The sequence below is a fragment of the Entelurus aequoreus genome, linkage group LG02 (genome assembly GCF_033978785.1).
Source record: "Entelurus aequoreus isolate RoL-2023_Sb linkage group LG02, RoL_Eaeq_v1.1, whole genome shotgun sequence".
Classification (NCBI taxonomy): Eukaryota; Metazoa; Chordata; class Actinopteri; order Syngnathiformes; family Syngnathidae; genus Entelurus; species Entelurus aequoreus.
The window spans coordinates 56,751,923-56,771,748 of record NC_084732.1 but is presented as its reverse complement, the minus strand read 5'-3'; the positions used below and the strand labels follow the sequence as shown (position 1 = coordinate 56,771,748).

Here is a 19,826-nt window from a genome sequence, read left to right as displayed (position 1 = left end):
TCAGGATATATATATATATATTTATATATATATATATATATATATATATATATATATATATATATATATATATATATATATATATATATATATATATATATATATATATATATATATATATATATATATATATATATATATATATATATATGAAATACTTGACTTGGTGAATTCTAGCTGTATATATACTCCTCCCCTCTTAACCACGCCCCGCCCCACCCCCGACCACGCCCCCCACCCCCTCCTCCCGAAATCGGAGGTCTCAAGGTTGGCAAGTATGTCGTTAATACACAAAATATATGCTGATCATCAAAACGCCCAAAATATGGGAGGACAAACTGCAAATATAACCATTTAGCATGCAAAATGTGATTTATTAACACTCATCAGAGTTTTGCGAGCACTAATCAGCATTTTATTTTGCACTTGTCAGAACGACGTGCAAACTGACAGTTCCACACACGGCTGCAGGATCAGAGCTTGCGTTGCACAGACAGACGATGGCCAGACAATGATCCTTTGTCCCAGGTATGTGTGTGCCAACATATTGGACGGCCAGAAATAAAAAAGTATTAGACATATGGTCTATTCAGCAATTTCCTTTCATAATTTTATTGCTGCTGGATGACCTAATGGGCTGTTTAAAATTAATTAAATAGATTTTTTTAATTTAGGAAATATATTACTATAATGTATCTCCAACATAAAAAGACGTTATTGTGCATTTTCTTGCGTTTCTGTCATTCCAGGCGCACGAATGCGATGGCGATGCAATCCACAGCCTCTTGCACAGAATTAGTGTCAGAGTGCATATATTTTTTGTGTCGAAATTGCGATTCAGAAAAGGTGTTACAGATTATAGATGTGTGCTGCTGGTTCAACACACCGCACACGGGTAGAATGATGATGTGCAGAAAATGATTGTTTCCGTGGTAAAAGACCCGTGTGCACACAATATCGTTATTTAAATAAGGCGGCCTGCACCACTTTACAATTGCACACGCAGTGTTAGTCGCTCATATGCAACATGCCCACTTATAGTACACGCTATTTTAAATTGTGCACACCCTGATTAGCGCATGGTGTTTGGATCTTAGTAAATCAGGCCCTTGGTGTTTTTCTCTGTGCATAAGCAGGGGTGGATTGGGACAAAAATTCACCTGTGAACTTTTTTTTCATCCCATTTATGAACATATATTAACACCAACTCTTAACATGACCACTATACTGAACAAAACCCCTTTATATTATGGAGCCTTGAAAAATAATAACTACACACTGGGTTGCTTACTTGACTAAAAAGATGCTGGAGTAATTGATTGAAGATTTAAGACGGTTTATTCATCATTCACCCATACAAGTAAAATAATCCAATTATCATGGCATTGTCAGGCTGGGGCAGCACGGTCGCACAGGGGTTAGTGTGTGTGCTGGGATAGGCTCCAGCACCCCTGCGACCCTTAGAGGGATAAGCGGTAAAAATGGATGGATGGATTGTCAGGCTGACGTACTGCAGGTGCTAGGATCACTGGAGATGTTGTACTGTACTGTACTATCAATAATCTGGACATGAATAATACAACAACATAGGTTTGAACCAAGTTGTCTGCATCAGAACTTTGAATAGTTGGGTAAAGTATTAAATCAGTTATATAATGATCTAAAAAAAAATTATACAAATTATTTTTTTATTTTAGAACAGACAGTACAGCTCAACATAATTGTAAGGAAGGGATTGTGACACGATGGACAGATTTCGGCCAGAGGATTTAATCCTTTATTCATCTGTCACTTGAATGTGTGTAAGTGTGTGTGCGCAAAAATGGACAAACGGGGAAAAGGACAACCCGAATTATACTCAACGATATGCAACAATATATAAACATGTACATAATTATATACCGCCCAAATGCAGCTGAGATAGGCTCCAGCACCCCCCGCGACCTCAAAAGGGACAAGCGGTAGGAAATGGATGGATGGAATATTAAAATGTGTGCACAACAAACAATACAAAGTGTTTCTAAGCCTGAGAAATTTAAATGACAACTCTGTGGTCTTTGTTGCCATCTAGTGGCCAAACCACTCCATCACAGCCGCAATGATATCATGCGGCCAATGCACAAGTAAAGCCTGGTGTCGACCCTCACCTCGCGTAGCTCGCGTAGCAGACTTTGTGCTTGAAATGTACAAATGAGTGTATGAAAAAATAAAAAATGTCCAGAAGAAGTCACAAAGTACGACACTCTTTTTTTAACAGTAATTACCAGTCTTGTGCTGACTCGTTTCATTCCGACACATCCTGTTTCTCGCACACACAACACTTCTCAATCTCCGTCACAATCTTTCAAGCACGGTATATTTACCAACATTTGTGAACTCTGAACATGACCATAAAGATTAACACCAGCATGTCGTTAACTTGCAATAGTTATTGAACAGTTTTGTTTATTTACAATTACATGGTAGCTCTCTCGTGTCCCGAATAGCGTTGCAAATATTAATAGCGTCCTCTGCCGCGACTCGTTCAGAAAGTGCACAGTCCATCTTCACTAAGGTAATTTTTTCTGGTTTATAAGTAAACCGTTCATTAAAAGTAAACTGATGATTGTGAATGATTAGTTGTTTTTTTGTTTTTTTATTTTATAAACCTTTATTTATGAACTGCAACATTTACACACAGTCGAAAAATAATAATAGTCAAAATAAGTACAATAAAACAGAACAAATCAGCGCCAAAATGCAATATATATATATATATATATATATATATATATATATATATATATATATATATATATATATATATATATATATATATATATATATATATATATATATATATATATATATATATATATACATATATATATATATATATATATATATATATATATATATATATATATATATATATATATATATATATATATATATATATATATATATATATATACATATATATATATATATATATATATATATATATATATATATATATATATATATATATATATATATATATATATATATATATATATATATATATATATATATATATATATATATATATATATATATATATATATATATATATGTATATATATATATATATATATATATTGCATTTTGGCGCTGATTTGTTCTGTTTTATTGTTATATATATATGTATATATATATATATATATATATATATATATATATATATATATATATATATATATATATATATATATATATATATATATATATATATATATATATATTTATTTATATATATATATATATATATATATATATATATATATATATATATATATATATATAGGGATGATGTTTGATAAGAAATTATCGAAATCGAGCCTATTATCGAATCCTCTTATCGGACCGATTCCTTATCGATTCTCTTATCGAGTCCAGATAGGTTGTTGTATATGGAAAAAAAACACAATATTTGGTTTAACAAAAGTTGACTTTTATTATATAAGAAAAAAATAAAATCTAATAAATAAATACATATTGACTGTTACCCCCCCCCCCCCTAAAAATAAAAAAAAAATAAAATAAATATTGACTGTTGTTACCCAAAGTATATTAAGTGGGATTTTTCAGAAAAACAAATGTATACAGTAACACAAAAACAACCTGTCTCTGTGATCACTATAGGTGTATAAATAATAATATATTGTTAAATAAAATCAGTCCCTTGGGCACAAAACTTAAAATAATACAGCTCTCCAAAAAGTGCACTTCTGCTGCTATTTGACATAACTGTTTGTTATGATGCTTTGACATTTTTGCACTTTATTTCTTTATTGAAAGAAAATTCTATGAAGAGAAAAGTTGTTTGCAAATGTGGTTACAATGCTAAAAAATGAAAAGTTAAAGCTAAAAAAAGAAATACACTTTATTGAGTTAAAATCTTTCTTTATAGGGGAAAGATGTGATGTTATGAGCTAGGGAAAATAACAACTACACTACCCAGCATGCACCGGGAGTGACGAGCATGCGCGGTAGCCCCGAAAAGTGTTGTTGCATGTCACCACCGGCAGCTGAGAATGAGGTTATGAGCACGCTGTGAAAGTAAACGTCAAGAACTCAGCCAACACGCCTCGTCTGCATTATTTATAATTAGACAGACAACACATATACAGTGTGATTTTGTTTTGTTTACAAGGAAAGAAAAACAAAAGTTAAAAAAGGGAAATGTCATATATGTATGTGCTGCGGTTGCTTTAAGAACGTTGCGACAGCTGCCGTAAAGGAGGTGCGTTGCTAGCCTGGTTGCTATGTTTCCAGTTGGTCGTAAAAGTGTTCGTCATGTGTTTGTACCCTGCTCAAATCTCTCAGTAAAGTTATTCATTGGATTATACCTTTTGTTTTGAACTTTATTACACCTTGGAGCGCGGTCCATTGTTTTTCCTGCTTTCCCTATCTTTTTTTTTTTTTTTTTTTTTTTTAAGTTTTATTTATACATTTCAACATTTCAACAATCAAATAAGTACAAAAGTAGTACAAAACAGTACAAAAAGAATACAAAGCAGCGCCAGGGGGTTATAAATTCAAAGTAACTCAAATAGAATGCAAAAAAAAACATATATATAATATAAACAAAGTGCAAAGCCATAGGCTCACTCAATTTCAGTAAACAACTCAAATTTGGAACACAGCATAATCGTCTTCACAGCTTTCTGGTTGCTAGAGGTAGAGAGTGTCTTAATGTACAGTTCTAACTCTTTTTTAAAGGCACAAAAGACAGGTCGGGTATTGAGAAACTTACATTTATGAATATAAAACTTAGCCAATAGTATAATGAGGTTGCAAAGGTAAAATTCCTTTTCAAATTTTTGTTCATATAGTGTAAAACCAAATATCACATCTTTAAAACAAAGCACAAATTTGTCATGAATATCTGCGCCTAATGACTGAGCTACATGACGTAATTTCTTGTGATGTCTCAAGGGGCATTTCTGGTCGGGACGGGAATCGTTCCGAGGGATTCGAATAAAGAACCAACTCTTTTTCTTTACTATATATATATATATATATATATATATATATATATATATATATATATATATATATATATATATATATATATATATATATATATATATATATATATATATATATATATGTGTGTGTGTGTGTGTGTGTGTGTGTGTGTGTGTGTGTGTGTGTGTGTGTGTGTGTGTGTGTGTGTGTGTGTGTGTGTGTGTGTGTGTAACAAACAGTTCAGGGTGTCCCAAGTTACCGCAGACTATTATGTATTAAGGAGGAGGAATTTTGTCTCTCCAGAGTTGCCGTAGGGCTGTGACGTAAGATGTCTATGAGTGTGGTTATTGAAGAAGGTTTGTGAAGATAACATTAAAGAAGCGGTGGCTACTAGCGGGCCTGCTCTAATGTCTCGCGTTTATTATTTTATTAGATAAGTACACAGTATAGGCGAACCCAGGACGCTCGGCTACATATACATATATATGTATGTATATATGTATGTATATATATATATATATATATATATATATATATATATATATATATATATATATATATATATATATATATATATATATATATATATATATATATATATATATATATATATATATATATATATATATATATATATATATATGTGTGTGTGTGTGTGTGTGTGTGTGTGTGTGTGTGTGTGTGTGTGTGTGTGTGTGTGTGTGTGTGTGTAACAAACAGTTCAGGGTGTCCCAAGTTACCGCAGACTATTATGTATTAAGGAGGAGGAATTTTGTCTCTCCAGATTTGCCGTAGGGCTGTGACGTAAGATGTCTATGAGTGTGGTTATTGAAGAAGGTTTGTGAAGATAACATTAAAGAAGCGGTGGCTACTAGCGGGCCTGCTCTAATGTCTCGCGTTTATTATTTTATTAGATAAGTACACAGTATAGGCGAACCCAGGACGCTCGGCTACATATACATATATATGTATGTATATATGTATGTATATATATATATATATATATATATATATATATATATATATATATATATATATATATATATATATATATATATATATATATGGCCGGCCCGTGGCATAGGCCGTATACGCCAGTGCCACAAATGTTGGAGAAAAAAAAGAAAAAAAAAGTTGGTACTATTATTTCTAAATACAAAAAATAATCCCACGTTAATTAAAATGCAAAGTAAAGCCTATTTAATATAAATATTATTTGTTACAACATTACAGAGGCATACAGTCATGGAACAGGCTGCCAGCCCATGTCAGAAACTGTGACACCTATTTAACATTTAAAACTGCACTAAAACAGTGGTTGAAAACTAATCAGACATGCACAATTAGATTATTCACTTGTTTTTTTTGTTTGTTGTTTGTTTTATTTTTGTGTCCATGGTCTGTGCTTACACCCCTGCAATAAGCCTTATTGCAAGGGTGTCCAAAGTGTATGGCGTCACATTAGTACCAAAAATCCGAGCGCATAAAAACTGTTATCGCGCGCTGATTCTCCACTTCGCGCGCGGCGCCTTTTTGCGTGCGCGCGGTGCCTTTCTGTGCGCGCGCGGTGCCTTGCTGCGCGCGCGCCGTCTTGGTCTGGCATCTCTCCTCGCGCTGTCATGTTTCTTTTTGTTACTTTGGGGGCGGGTATGCTTACACCGCCCCTTCTTTCTGATTGGTCAGGTGAAAAATTCTCAAAGCCCATTCAGAAGTATAGTAGGGCGGGTTATCGTCAATATGTATCAAGATTTACGGAGGAAGAAGTGGATCAAAAAATGTCGGCTGAAAAAGAGGTAAGTTGAGGGACACACTTATTTATATTACTGAACTGGTTTGGAGTGATTGTAAGGGTTTACTGACTTGTTAGAAGAATGGAGGCTCCACTGCTATCTTATTTGAAAACAAAATGCACTGCACATGAGTGTAATAAAAAAAGCACCTGGAATTGCTAGTTCACACAGCATCCCCGCTGTTAGCCATTCATGTGTGTTGTTTCGCTTTTATTACTTTTCTTTTCATCATAGTCCTAATACTTGGCCGGAAACATCCTGTATTTTACACCTCTTTCCTAGCCTGACTAGCCAGCCCATCTCTTTTGCATTCTGTTCGATTGCATTACGAAATTTGAATGTAAATGAAAAATCGTGTGGGCTGGCATTCCGGGCTACCTCTTTCCCGCCATATTAGCATTTTCCCTTAAATGTCATGTATTTTAATGTAGTAATAATTTAAATACAAGTTAAGAAAAAAAACATTTCTCTGCCTCTCTTTTTCATTAACATGTGAAAAAGAGAAAACTGTCATTTTGAACCTGTGTGGTATTTTGCATTAGCAAATTTAACAATAATTGTCTTTATAATAGGACTTAATTTGAAATAATATTATCAAGATTGAAGTAGTATATATAACCATTTGGATAAAATATGGTGGGACGACTCAATACAATTTCCCATTTTTTTAAATCCAAAACTTCACAGGTAAGCCTTATTATAGGGGTGTTGAAAATAAATTGATTCTGGGAGATATGGCAATATTACGTTGCGCGATTCTCGTATCTATTCAAAATGCATCCTTATCGATTTTTTTAATAGAATTTTTTATTATTATTATTTTGTTATTAGGCCTAGGGAAATTGCTTAAGGTCCCACAGTGATGGCCCAGAGTGGATTTGAAACTGCAACCCTCTGGTTGTAAGCCCACTTTTGTAATCGTTTATATATATATTGCCTTATACTTTAATATCGGGATATATCGCGATGTATTGTATCGTGACCTTTGTATATGAATCTTATTGCCAGATGCCAGGCAATACACACTGCTACCTTATTATATATTAATGTTACTTTGTGTGGCTTGCTATGCTAGGTAGAGTTGAAGGAGACTGCACAGCGGCTGGCTTCCTTGCTGCAAGCAGTCCTGCCTGGGGCATCACCTACAAACAGTGAGGATTGTTATGTTCACACTCACATTGTCTATTACCATTTCACCATTCTGTATTGACACAATATTTCTTTACAATTTTTATTATTAAAAACAATTCGGAAGATTCGGAAAACCAAAACCAAAATGACGGACAATGATTCCGGCAGCAGTCCTTCTCAACAGAGCAGAACATGGCCAGGTTTGTCATAGGCAGACAAAGTTTACCATTATTTTTACAGTTCATTAATGACAAAAAATGTAATTTTGTTTGTAGTTTGAAGTATTTAACTTTTTTTACGTTGTGCTTCTCTCATGGTGTATTTTTGTCGTATTATATTCTTTTACAGATCCTTCCCAGCACTCTTTAAAAAAAAAAAACTCTGGGAAAAGGAGACAATCTTTTCCCCCAGATGTAAAAAAAGGGCACAGTACAAAATCTTTTTTGATGCAGTTTTACCTGGTGAATAAACATATTGAGAAGACTACAAAAGCAGCAGAGGAACTGCAACTGTTACAGGCAGGGATGGGACGGCGGACCATTAATGTAACAGAGGATGCAGATCATTTATGGGTAACGTGTAATATGCTATAGCATTAACATGTGTTCTCACACTCCCCTCCACCTCTCTCCCTCTTCTCAGTCCCTCTTCTTTGCTCTCTCTCTCCCTCTTCTTTGCTCTCTCTCTCTCTGTGTGAGCGTTCCCACCCTGGTCATGTACCATAGCCATGCCAGCCATAGATTTAGATAAACACTATAACAGGATTTCAACCATGGACTTTATAAATATTAATCAGATATAATGGATACCCACACAAAACAAGGCATGTATCTTAAATCATTATTTATATATAAAACATGTCATTGTTCCATGTATGCTACACTAGTAAGTTCTAGTGTCATAGCTAAATACATAACAGTGAAATATAGTCTATGTATTTATTATAGATATAAACATCAGTACCTTTATATATCTACGTTCTCTGAACTAGGAGTTGTTTAGAGATGAATTTCATACCACATAAACACAATACAGTGTAATACAAAATGTGACACAAATAAATAAGAAGACAACAAACACCATAATCACATCTTTCAGCCAGAACTGGTCCACCAGCAATAACATCCAACCATAACATTATTTTATATTTTCACTTCTTCTTGAACATTTGTTTTCTAATTTATGGAATTTGTTTTGATTCAGCCATAAAATTAATGAAATAATCTTTGAATTTTGTTTTTAAAATGTTAAAAATAGCCTTTTAAGAATGTATTCTGAAACAGTTTAAAATAATCAGAGAACTAACACTGACCCTACACAACTATGTTGCACAATTAAGTCGTTTTTTTAAAGCGAAAGAGGTAATTTCAACAGGTACAACATCCTATGTCATATCTACATGTAATAAGATTTGTAACAAGGCAAACCGTTTGTAAATTGGTCGAAAATCGAGCAAGTTATGGTAATTTAATTAGTACATGTACCATTGACATCAATGTAATTATTGAGGCCAGCTGTCCGAGATAAGATGGCTACAACGTTGCTACGCTGGAGAATTATCTAGTATTTATTCATATCTATGATGCCAGCTTTCAATAAAGATAGCAACAGGATGAGATTCCAAGTCCCTTCCTGTTGCAAAAGCAAAAACCAGAAAACCTAAGGACAAGTGGAAAAAGAAAAAGAAAGTTGTAACATGCTTTTTGCACTACATTCAATTTAATGAAAATGAGAGGGAGAGAAAACAATAATAGAAGTAATGAAATTAAGGAATACACATTATACAGTACAAAGGCTTTTCTTGAACAAAATATTTACATGATTTTAATTTCACACAGTTGTCCAGAAAACTTGAAGAGACTTACGCCAAAATGATCCATTTAAAAGGAGCATGGATGTTATATAAGGCTGTTGGTAAGATATTGGAGCTTTCTTGGTTTATCTGCTATCTCCTATATGTTGTTCAATGTCCAATTCAATTGATTTGGTTATTTACATACATCAAATTTTCATGATTTTCATATAGGTGGATCTGGTCAAAGAAAACTTTGTATTCTGCCACCTGAAGCAGAAGGTTACACAGGCCGTTACCTCAGTGCAGTAGGACGTGGGAAGTCAGCACTGTACATTGTACCGGTTCAAGGCAATCTGGATATGACACCCCTTCCAAACTGTGCAAAGGAATTTGAAAGGATTCCAAAAGTGACGTGCCATACCTGCTCAGTGGGCATGCCGGTTCAGTTACTAGCAGCGCATGTGGCATTTTGTGGAAGAGACAAGATCTTAGACATCACCATTGAACGGGCAAGACTGTTTTGTTCACGATGATGGATAATTAGATTCAATATTCTTTTGTACCCTGGCTAATTGGTTTGTTCCTTCCACAGACTACTGACTGTCTGGAGTTCCCAGAAAACAGTGACACTACACAGGAAAACTCCTCAGACAGCATAGACCTGTTTCTGAAAGTAAGTCTGTAAAAGATGCAAATAAAAAGTCAGTTATGTTTGCTGTTATTCACCTTTACACATGTTTACAGTCTTAAAGCTTTTTGCCTTTAATCTTAAATTTCCAGGACTCCACATAACTCCCTTCGATGTCCAAGGTTCCCAGTGTCAAAGTAAGAACAAGACTATCAAGGGCGTACAATTGTAATCTTTTTCAATATTTAATATATTTACTAATGCTGTGTTCCAATCTAGGTGACCTGTCCAATTTGTCAGCAGCTGTATCTCACAGAATGTATTGAAGCCCATGCAAGCTTCTGTGGTGAAAGGTATTTCTCCAATGTCCCCTGTTCTAACAAAAGAGAATTTTCCAACATTGGAAAGCTCTTCTTTTCTTTTTTTTGCTGTGTTTTATATCCTAATATGACTAAACCTTGCCACGTGTGTTCCTATAGACCTTCTATGGCCATTAGCTTAGTTTCCGCTGACAAGGACACTGATGGTACAGAGATATGCCCAAAACGGCGCAGACACCAAGACATTAAAAGGTACCTCAATAAAAGATTAATAACAATAATTAGTAATTGTCATATGTTAAAACTACCTTGGACCAGCTGAACATGAATTCTGCAGAGCTTTGGCAGGTAGACAACTCAAGCTGTGCCAATATTGATCAACTGATTAGTCATATTTTTAAATAACTTGTTGATTACTACTACTGCTTCTCAGCTCCCACTGCCACTCTGCTCTTGCTCTCACTGTCTCTCTCTGTTGCTCTGCTTATTCCGCCAAGCACGAAGTGCAGGGATGACAAATTTGGATGAAATGCTCAGAAAATATTGATAATGGGAAAAGGATCAGGTGATTAAATTTTGGTGATGCTCTGGGTTACCAAAAATGAGAAAATACCAAAAGATTATATGAGTTCCAGTACTCGTGCTCTGCGTGATGGCGTATGGGTAATGTAGTTGTGGGAGGCGGCTTATGGTATTTTTTCAAAAGATGAAGGTATGTTTTGTTTATCAATATATCCAATAGTATATATATATATTTATATATATATATATACTGTATATATATATATATAATCCATGTAGGACTACAATATAGGGTGGAAATCACAATATGGGTGGAAATGAGCTGCTTGGCGGAGGTCTGCGCTCTCTGAGTGCTTTTCTAGTTGCTGCTGCTCTGGCTACCCACAAGGTGTTATAATCTCGCTGCAGTCCCAAGCATAGTTCTGGGGGCTATGTTTCTATGATCACCTACATCCCCTATGTTAGTTAGCTCTGCTGTTAGTTACTTGTAATCATTGTGGTATTTTTTCTGGAAACATAATTTGAGACAGCTGATTGGTCCTGTTTAAAATGAGCTAAAATTAATTATACTCTGCTTCTGATATGCAAACTGTTTATGCAGAGTTGTGTGACTGAAATACATATTCCCCCCCCAACATTATAAGCATTGCTGACATCATCCAAAGCATAGCTGACAAGGTGGATCCAGCAACAACCTTCCACATCTGCATTATGAGGGACCAGATGCTGGAAAGAGGCATGAAACTGTGGCAACGACAAAATAAATCTTCCCCCAAAAACCTTCTTGCAGTTTCATTCATAGGAGAGGCTGGCATTGACAGTGGTGCCCTGAGGAAGGAATTTTTAACTGGTATGTTTTTTTTGTTGACCTTCAAATTAAATGTGCTGTGACATGTCATCGGTCTTACACATTTTGGTAATATACTGTACTTCTGTATTCTATAGTAACCAATTTGCATCTTCCTTTTCTAAACAGAAATGCTGGCAGGGATCGAGAGGAGGTTTTTTGAGGGGGGCATTGATGGCAAAGTACCAAAGTACTCAATGACCGACTTTGAAAAATACAACTTCAAGTAGGTTGTAAAAAAAGGCAGATGAAGTGAAACTATAGCAATGCTTTTCTTTACACTCTCTCATGCACACAGATACTCATGTTATGATAAGTATATTGTTTCAAAAATATTAACATTAATTGTTGTTATTTTAAACATCTTTCAGATTACATTGCTCAAATTCAAAAACCACTTTACTACACAAATATTAGGCCCAATGTGCAGGATTATTCTATTAGTATTAGTTATTTTTATGTTTTATCATATTTCAGCTTATTTTTATGTTTTATCATATCTTAGTCTATTTTTATATGGTCTTATTATATTTATATTTCAGTTTTTATTGTATTTTATTTTATAGTTTTTCATATTGTAGTTTATTTTTATGTTTGATTGTATCTTATCTTATTTCATATTATTTTTTGACTTTTACCTGATGTGTATTTTAATTATTTTTAATCCATTTATTTTATCATCTAGTGTTTCCTCAAAGAGCCCTCTGGATCTCTACGTCCAGAGGGTTCCTGTGATTGGCTCTTCTCGCTGGAGCCTCTGTAGCCATGCATGTGCCATTGTCATTATGTTGTTATTATTATTGTTGTTGTTGTTTGTCTATTTTTATGTACATGTTTGACTGTCTTCATGGGGTGTGGGTGTTATTTCTCATTTTGTTTTTAACTATGTAAAGCACTTTGAGCTGCATTTTAAATGTATGAAAAGTGCTTTATAAATAAAAATGTATTATTATTAGTAATAGTATTTTTCTTTTGTTTTGGGATCACAGGACTATTGGAGAAATATTTGCTGTGAGTCTCGCACAAGGGGGACCACCACCAAACTTTTTAATGCAGTGGTGTTACAGCTACATATCCACTGGTGAATTTGACCAGGGATCAATAACTGAAAAGGACGTTGTGGACCTGGAGCTCATGGAACTAATAAAAGAGGTAGCACATTTACCGGGTAATTGTGTGGGCAAAATGTGTTTTGAATAATTTCATGTTTGGGTTTCATATGTTGTTTTGATATCATTACTTGTGTACTTTTCAAAGATTGAGGCTGCTGACAGTGAACTCCTGATGGCATACACAGACAGGATTTTGTCATGTGGATACACAGGGCCTGTGTCCATTGAAAAAAGGAAGACATTGTGCGGTAGGACATGTCCCTCAGTGTCGCTTCAACTTTTGTTGCTAATGTAATTAATTCACTATTTTTGTTATAGCTCTTTAGTTCTACACTCTATAGTCAGGTTACTGCCCATGCTCCAACAAATCTCCTCTGGAATGAAACTGTATGACCTCCTCACCTTAGTCCAGCAGGAAAACGACATCTGCAGACAGCTTTTTGTTCCAGGATCTTTTTGCAAGGTAAACATTTCATAATGTCCATTAAAAAGTCATCTGCATTTAATAATTTACAGAATATCCACAATTAAATTGTCATGACTTTCTTCTTTTTATAAACTCAAGGTGGATGCTGATTTTCTTGTGCAGTCCCTATCGCCTGTCTTTAGTGAGATTGGCACAATGAGACATCAAAGACAGTCCACAGTGGTCAACTTTCTCCAAGACTTTGTACAGGCTATAGAGGATGAAGGTGAATATTTTCTTTTTAATTCAAATGTTGTTGCTTCACCTTCAAAACAATTACAAAGCACAGTTTGTTAGCAGTTAATTTGGTGGATTACATATATTTGTCCAAATTAGTCCTTTACATAGCAGTCAACATCAACACTTACATTATAATCATACTGCCTTTTAATGCTTAAACTGAAGTTTGTTTTGTATCATCAATGCCATCATAAAACTTCCTGTTTCAACATAAAAAAAACTAAACTAAAAACTTTCTATCACTTTTTCAGAAGAGGATGAACACAACTCAGAGACCAGAGAAGAAGATGAAGTCAACAAGGCTGAAAAACAAAACAATGAGACACATATTAATGTTGGCAAGTTCTGCCAGTGGCTCACAGGACAGTCTCATATTCCTTTAAGCTATGCAGAACGTAAACAGTTTAAAATAGTCATGGTATTTGACCATGACTGTGAGGTTCGTTATGGTGCAAATCATACCATCTGCTATCCTGTGGTTAATGCATGTTCCTGCTCAGTTTCATTCCCAGTTGCACACCTGAGAACATATGCAGAGTTCAAAACAGTACTCTCTTAGGCCATTGTCAATGGCTTTGAATTTAGCCGGTATTAATAAATAGATAAATGGGTTATACTTGTATAGTGCTTTTCTACTTTCAAGGTACTCAAAGCGCTTTGACACTATTTCCACATTCACCCATTCACACACTGATGGCGGGAGCTGCCATGCAAGGCACTAACCAGCAGCCATCAGGAGCAAGGGTGAAGTGTCTTGCCCAAGGACACAACGGACGTGACTAGGATGGTAGAAGGTGGGGATTGAACCCCAGTAACCAGCAACCCTCAGATTGCTGGCACAGCCACTCTACCAACCTCGCCACGCCGCCCCTTGAGGGGTTTAAGTTTAAGGAGGAGACCCACTGTGCAATGAGTGGTCCAGAACATGTCTATAAGGCGTCATCAATAAAACCTACAGGAGATGTCCTCAGGGAGGCCACAGTGACCACACTATGTCTTTCCATGGAGGTCTTGTCTTAATGTGAAATGAACGGGGGGAGCGGAATAAAAAATTGTGACTTCACATTGAATCAAATCTAAACCTCCTGCATGACAGGTGAGATTTCTACCATCTGGACCACCAGTGCATCCGAGGTAACATTGAGTCTTGTAAGCATCACGTCACAGATATGAGATGGTTACTAAGGTATTGTAAAACTCAATGTTACTAAGGAAGCACTGGTGGGCGAGTGGTAGGAGTCCCACTTGTCATGCAGGAGATTTAGGTTCGATTCAATGTAAGTAGAGAGATGATGCCTTGGAGATGTGTTTTGGATCAGTCTTTGCTCAGTGGGGATGAATGAACTCCAAACTCATTGTATGCGCAGTCGTTTCACATGTTCATGGCAGACAATGTATAGTTGTTCATTTGTCAAGTTTGGGTCAGTCGGATCAATGAGAGTTTGGAGTTCATTCAGCTCCTCCTCAGTTAGAGGGCAATCATATTCAGGCACCACAATGCCAGTTTCAGGTTCCGAGTCGTTGCCATTATAATCAGCCGCAGTCTCCCAATCAATGTCCGGCTCTTGAAGATCCTATGTGCCAAAAGAGAGTATTTTAGTTTACACAGATCATTACAGTGTATGGTTGTTATTTATTTTCAAGGTGTTCCATTCTTCCTGGATCTTTGTTCAGTAAACGCTAATTCAATCCTCGTGTTTTGATTGTTTTCTTTTTTTTTTAGCCACAAAAATACTGTCGACAAAACACTTACTGCAATGTTCTCAGAATGAGCATCACTGTTGTTCAACATCTGTCCACATTCCCACATCTGCATCGGACTTCGGTTTCCCTCAGTGCGCATTGGATGGTGGTTCCAGCCTTCAGTGAAGATCTCCAAGTCTTTTTTGAGTCTTGGAAGAAATGCGTAGTGGACACAGAATATGTCGTCTATGGACGAGATGTCCAGTATGTCATTTTCTTCAAGAGAATACAGAAGGTTGGAATACTTGAACGATACAGAGATCCACAAATCTCGCCATAACCGCTCTATCCTATTGAGGGTCACAAAAACATAAAAATTGAATTTCCATGAAGGCAAACATGATATTGTGTTAATAAGTGAAAGCTAGAGGAATTGTACCTTTGAATGTGGACACTCTTTCCCGAGATGAAACTTCCACGATTGTTGCCACGGACTGTGAACATAAACCGGGCGATGTCCACGTTCTACTCCCTGGTCAGCTCGTACCCTGAAATTGGTTAAAATGGAGGAATCAACAGAACAATGTATTTGTAACTTTTGTACATGAGTACACTATCTAATTCGTATTTTCAACATTAACAAATGTGCCCAGTAATAATAGTATTCATATAAAGTCCCCTTTTTGGTTACAGCTAAAAACATGCAGTGAGACAATAGCAAGGAATCATGAGCAAAGAATATGAACTATGTGGAGAAATGGCATAAAATATGTTCCTGTCTTGGTTTTTTTAATCAAATAGTATAAGCACTTAATGCTTTTGTTCAGCCAAAGGATGGGGTACATAATATTATATTTGTATCTGTCATTTCTGAAAATTGCCAATATGCATAGCATTGTAATAATCTGAATAACACTACCTTGAGGGTAAACCATGTTGTTGAGTGGCCTCCAGAAAGAAGTGAAATGCTGTTGAAGCACCGTTGTTAGTCGCTGCATTTAAGTACAGTATTTACAAAAGTCAAATAAAATGTAAACCATGTGTATGCACCTGCACCAAGATTACACTTGGAAACTAAAAAAAAGTAAAATAAACACGATGGCAGTTTGAATACAATATGTGGGCAACTGCCAAATTTGAACAACTGCTTTGGATAAGTTGCCTCAATAATGTGAGATTCTGGCATCTTGGCTACAGGGAAGGCGAGGGTGAAATTAAAAATCATGTACAAGATCCTGTCCTGGGAGGCTTAAGTATATGGAGCAATTGGATTGAGAATGGTACTATTGTAGCCTCAAAAAAAATTTAAAAATGAAACAATCCACAGAAAGACTAATTATTATAATGTGATTTGTAAAAAACAAAAATTAGGTTACCTTTCTCGAAAAACCATCGATTCCTCCAAATATGACAATATTGTATCTGAGAAGCAAACATACAACTTGAATTTAGTCATTTACGATTTGTGCACTAAACAGTGTACAAACAGTGAAATTTGGTTTAAGTGGGTAAAGGTCCAGAATAATGCATACAAATAAAAATATTCCATATATTATGTGAAATTACATATCCCCATGATGGATAGTCACTGTACAAATGAGAACTGGTTGATTATCAGATTACATATATATAAACATCTTCAATACAAACCTGATCAATTTGTGTCCACATGTACCAGGGACAAGGGCCCTGGTACAGAGTAAACTCTGCGTATACGCAGAGTTTACTCTGTACAGCCAAGACTGGACAGTCTTGAGATGATACCCATGGAATCAACTCTGTGCATGCAGGCAGCAACTCTTCTCCATGGAACTCTGTGTCCCAGAGAATCCAGTCGGCCTTTTACCATGCTGTAGCCTGCATTTGGTAAATCACGCTTGATGTCAGAAACCAAATAGTCAAGCTCAGCATCGGTGATGGGACTATACATGGCCCTGACAGAAAGCTCATTCTCTCTCATCCTTCGATAGATTGTCCTTCTTGAAACACCCATCAGTGTGGCTATGCAAGGCACAGGAAGGTGTACGCCAAGCAGTTCCTTCAAATGCTGTTCATCGACCAAAATTTTGGGGCGTCCTTTGGTGCCTGTCTTCTCCACTGTGACATCTGGGGCTGGATGTTCCAGTTGTGCTTTCACAAGTTCAAAGAGTTCCTGCAAAGTCTGGATAATAGCACCTGGTACTTGAATGTGGTTGGATAGGGCTTGCAGAAGATACAGCTTCTGTCGACAAACAAATTCTAAAAAGTCCAAATTTAGTGGAGTTGTGGAAAATGCCAATTGAATTTTATCTAAAAGTCTTTGAAGAAGGTAATGTCTCATCTGTTGAGAGAACATCACATAGTTAATGAAGTGTCAAGATCAATATCTCTCTTTTCATACACATACAACCAGTCGACAGATGTCAGTCAATGATGGAAATTATATTTTCAAATATGTTTTCTTTCCTCACTTGTCTGTTTAAAAAAATATTTTTATTTATTTAATATTTGTATATGTACATATTGAATGTATGCCACAATGTGGGACTATTAATTTTCTTTCCTCTATCTACTTTAAGTTTACACCAGAGTCTACCCGAACCCACGTATCTATGCGTACTTCATATCAGGACCACATGATTAGCATATGGGCCTAATTATTGATGTTATGATTGCAATTACTATTTTAGTAGAATAATGAATGACAGGTTATCACTACAATTAATGAATATGGTTTTAATATTACTATAAAAAGTATTTACGTTTCTGCAAACAACTCAAACTATGAAAAATTAGATATCAGCCCAGATCAGTATAGATGGCAGAGTTAAAAATATGTATTTAAAAAAACAACAACAAAAAAAGCTAGCTCCATACATTAGGCAAATTAAATCTGAGAGATAATAGTGTAAGATTTACTTGTTCAGCCATGATAGCCCCATGAAAACGTGATTTCCTTTTTTTTTTAAACTTTTGAATAAAGTAAGATGGCCGCCACGTTGCTCCTCCATTGACTGACAGCGCTCAGAGCCAATCAGAAAGTAACAAAAAGAAACATGACAGCGCGAGGAGAGATGCCAGACCAAGACGGCGTGCAAAAAGGCGCCGCGCGCGCGCACAAAGGCACCACGCGCGCGCAAAAGGGTGTCGCGCGCGCGCGCGAAGTGGAGAATCAGCGCGCGATAACAGTTTTTATGCGCTCGGATTTTTGGTACTAATGTGACGCCATAAAAGTGCGGCCCGGGGGCCATTTGCGGCCCGCAGGTAATTTTTTAACGGCCCCACGGCACATTCTAAAAATACGGTGAAAAAAAAACAAAAAACATAAAAAGTGGTATAAAAGAGCAAACAGGTGAAATGTAACAAGAAAATGTTGCATTATTTACTCTAATAACACAAAGCTGCCATGCAGGCTGTTTCTTTCTTTAAAAAATAATAATGAATCAAAATCAATGTCATTATGAATTATTGACCTATTCAAGGCTCCTTTTACTTCACATTAAATATTCCATTTTGAGATATTTTGGGGGGAAAATGTTGCATATTTTTTGGTTGCCATTTAAAAAACAAAGTTTTTTAAAGAAGGGCCTAAAAAGAACAAACAAAAAACATAAACAACAATAAAACTTATAATTGACGGATAGATCTGAACTTGATCTTGAGACTATTGTGGTAAAAGTTTAAAAACATTTTGGATTTATTTTTTTAAACTTTACTGAGCAGTACCCTTTTGGATCCCCAATAATTTTAGTGGGACTTTTTTTTTTTAAGTGTCATTGCTCAAAAAAATAATGAATTAAAATCAATGTTGTTATGAGTTATTGACCTTTTTAAGACTCCAATTATTATATAATCTCAAATATTCCACTTTAAAATTTTATTTTGGGAAAATATTGCATATTTTGTGTTTTTTTCCATAAAAAAACATGGTTTTCCTTGACAAAAATGGCATACAACTTCAATCTTTAAAAGCGTTACATTGACAGATAGACCTAATGTTGATCTAGAGATTTAATAATAATAATAATACTAAATAATGACACATTTGTAATATTTTTTTTGACCAAAACCTTTTGGGGTCCCGGAGATCAAGTCTGAGTGGAGGCCTAAATGTATCTTTTTTATACATATATTGTATTGGTTTTTAAAATAAAAAATATCAAAATGGCCCCCGCTTGCTTTGATATTTCAGTGTGCGGCCCTCAGTGGAAAATGTTTGGACATCCCTGGCTTATGGTATGCTTGTAATGTGTAATGTCTTGTGATTTATTTATTCTTTTGTATCATGACCTGTTGAATGTTTACTGTATTAACCTGCCTT

The 19,826-nt window shown here is 35.4% G+C and overlaps 2 protein-coding genes across 4 annotated transcripts in view; both read left to right on the top strand.

Annotated features, from left to right (window-relative positions):
• LOC133636079 (uncharacterized) overlaps positions 1–10,268 on the top strand; it is a 56,081-nt gene extending 45,813 nt beyond the window's left edge. Inside the window, exons 1-6 of one of the 2 annotated variants that reach the window (XM_062029725.1) lie at positions 6,711–6,785; positions 7,858–7,933; positions 8,038–8,113; positions 8,262–8,485; positions 9,752–9,827; positions 9,940–10,268. In XM_062029725.1, the coding sequence (XP_061885709.1) occupies positions 8,059–8,113; positions 8,262–8,485; positions 9,752–9,827; positions 9,940–10,241 (657 nt within the window). In that variant the 5' untranslated portion in view covers positions 6,711–6,785; positions 7,858–7,933; positions 8,038–8,058 and the 3' untranslated portion in view covers positions 10,242–10,268. Of the gene's footprint in view, positions 1–6,710; positions 6,786–7,857; positions 7,934–8,037; positions 8,114–8,261; positions 8,486–9,751; positions 9,828–9,939 lie in introns of those variants that run through there. The other variant, XM_062029732.1, reaches the window with a different exon arrangement.
• On the top strand, positions 10,261–14,894 carry LOC133636068 (uncharacterized). 2 transcript variants are annotated; one of them, XM_062029702.1, is made up of 11 exons: positions 10,261–10,381; positions 10,489–10,533; positions 10,616–10,689; positions 10,816–10,908; positions 11,823–12,028; positions 12,155–12,251; positions 13,015–13,177; positions 13,283–13,385; positions 13,456–13,600; positions 13,703–13,829; positions 14,095–14,894. In XM_062029702.1, exons 2-9 carry the CDS (start codon positions 10,510–10,512, stop codon positions 13,461–13,463), a joined length of 768 nt encoding a protein of 255 aa, XP_061885686.1. In that variant the 5' UTR covers positions 10,261–10,381; positions 10,489–10,509; the 3' UTR covers positions 13,464–13,600; positions 13,703–13,829; positions 14,095–14,894. The 2 variants fall into 2 exon arrangements, with proteins under 2 accessions (XP_061885686.1, XP_061885695.1); XM_062029711.1 differs by lacking the exons at positions 13,456–13,600; positions 13,703–13,829; positions 14,095–14,894 and having other exon boundaries at positions 13,015–13,193; positions 13,283–13,327.
• The last annotated feature ends 4,932 nt before the right edge of the window (positions 14,895–19,826 follow it).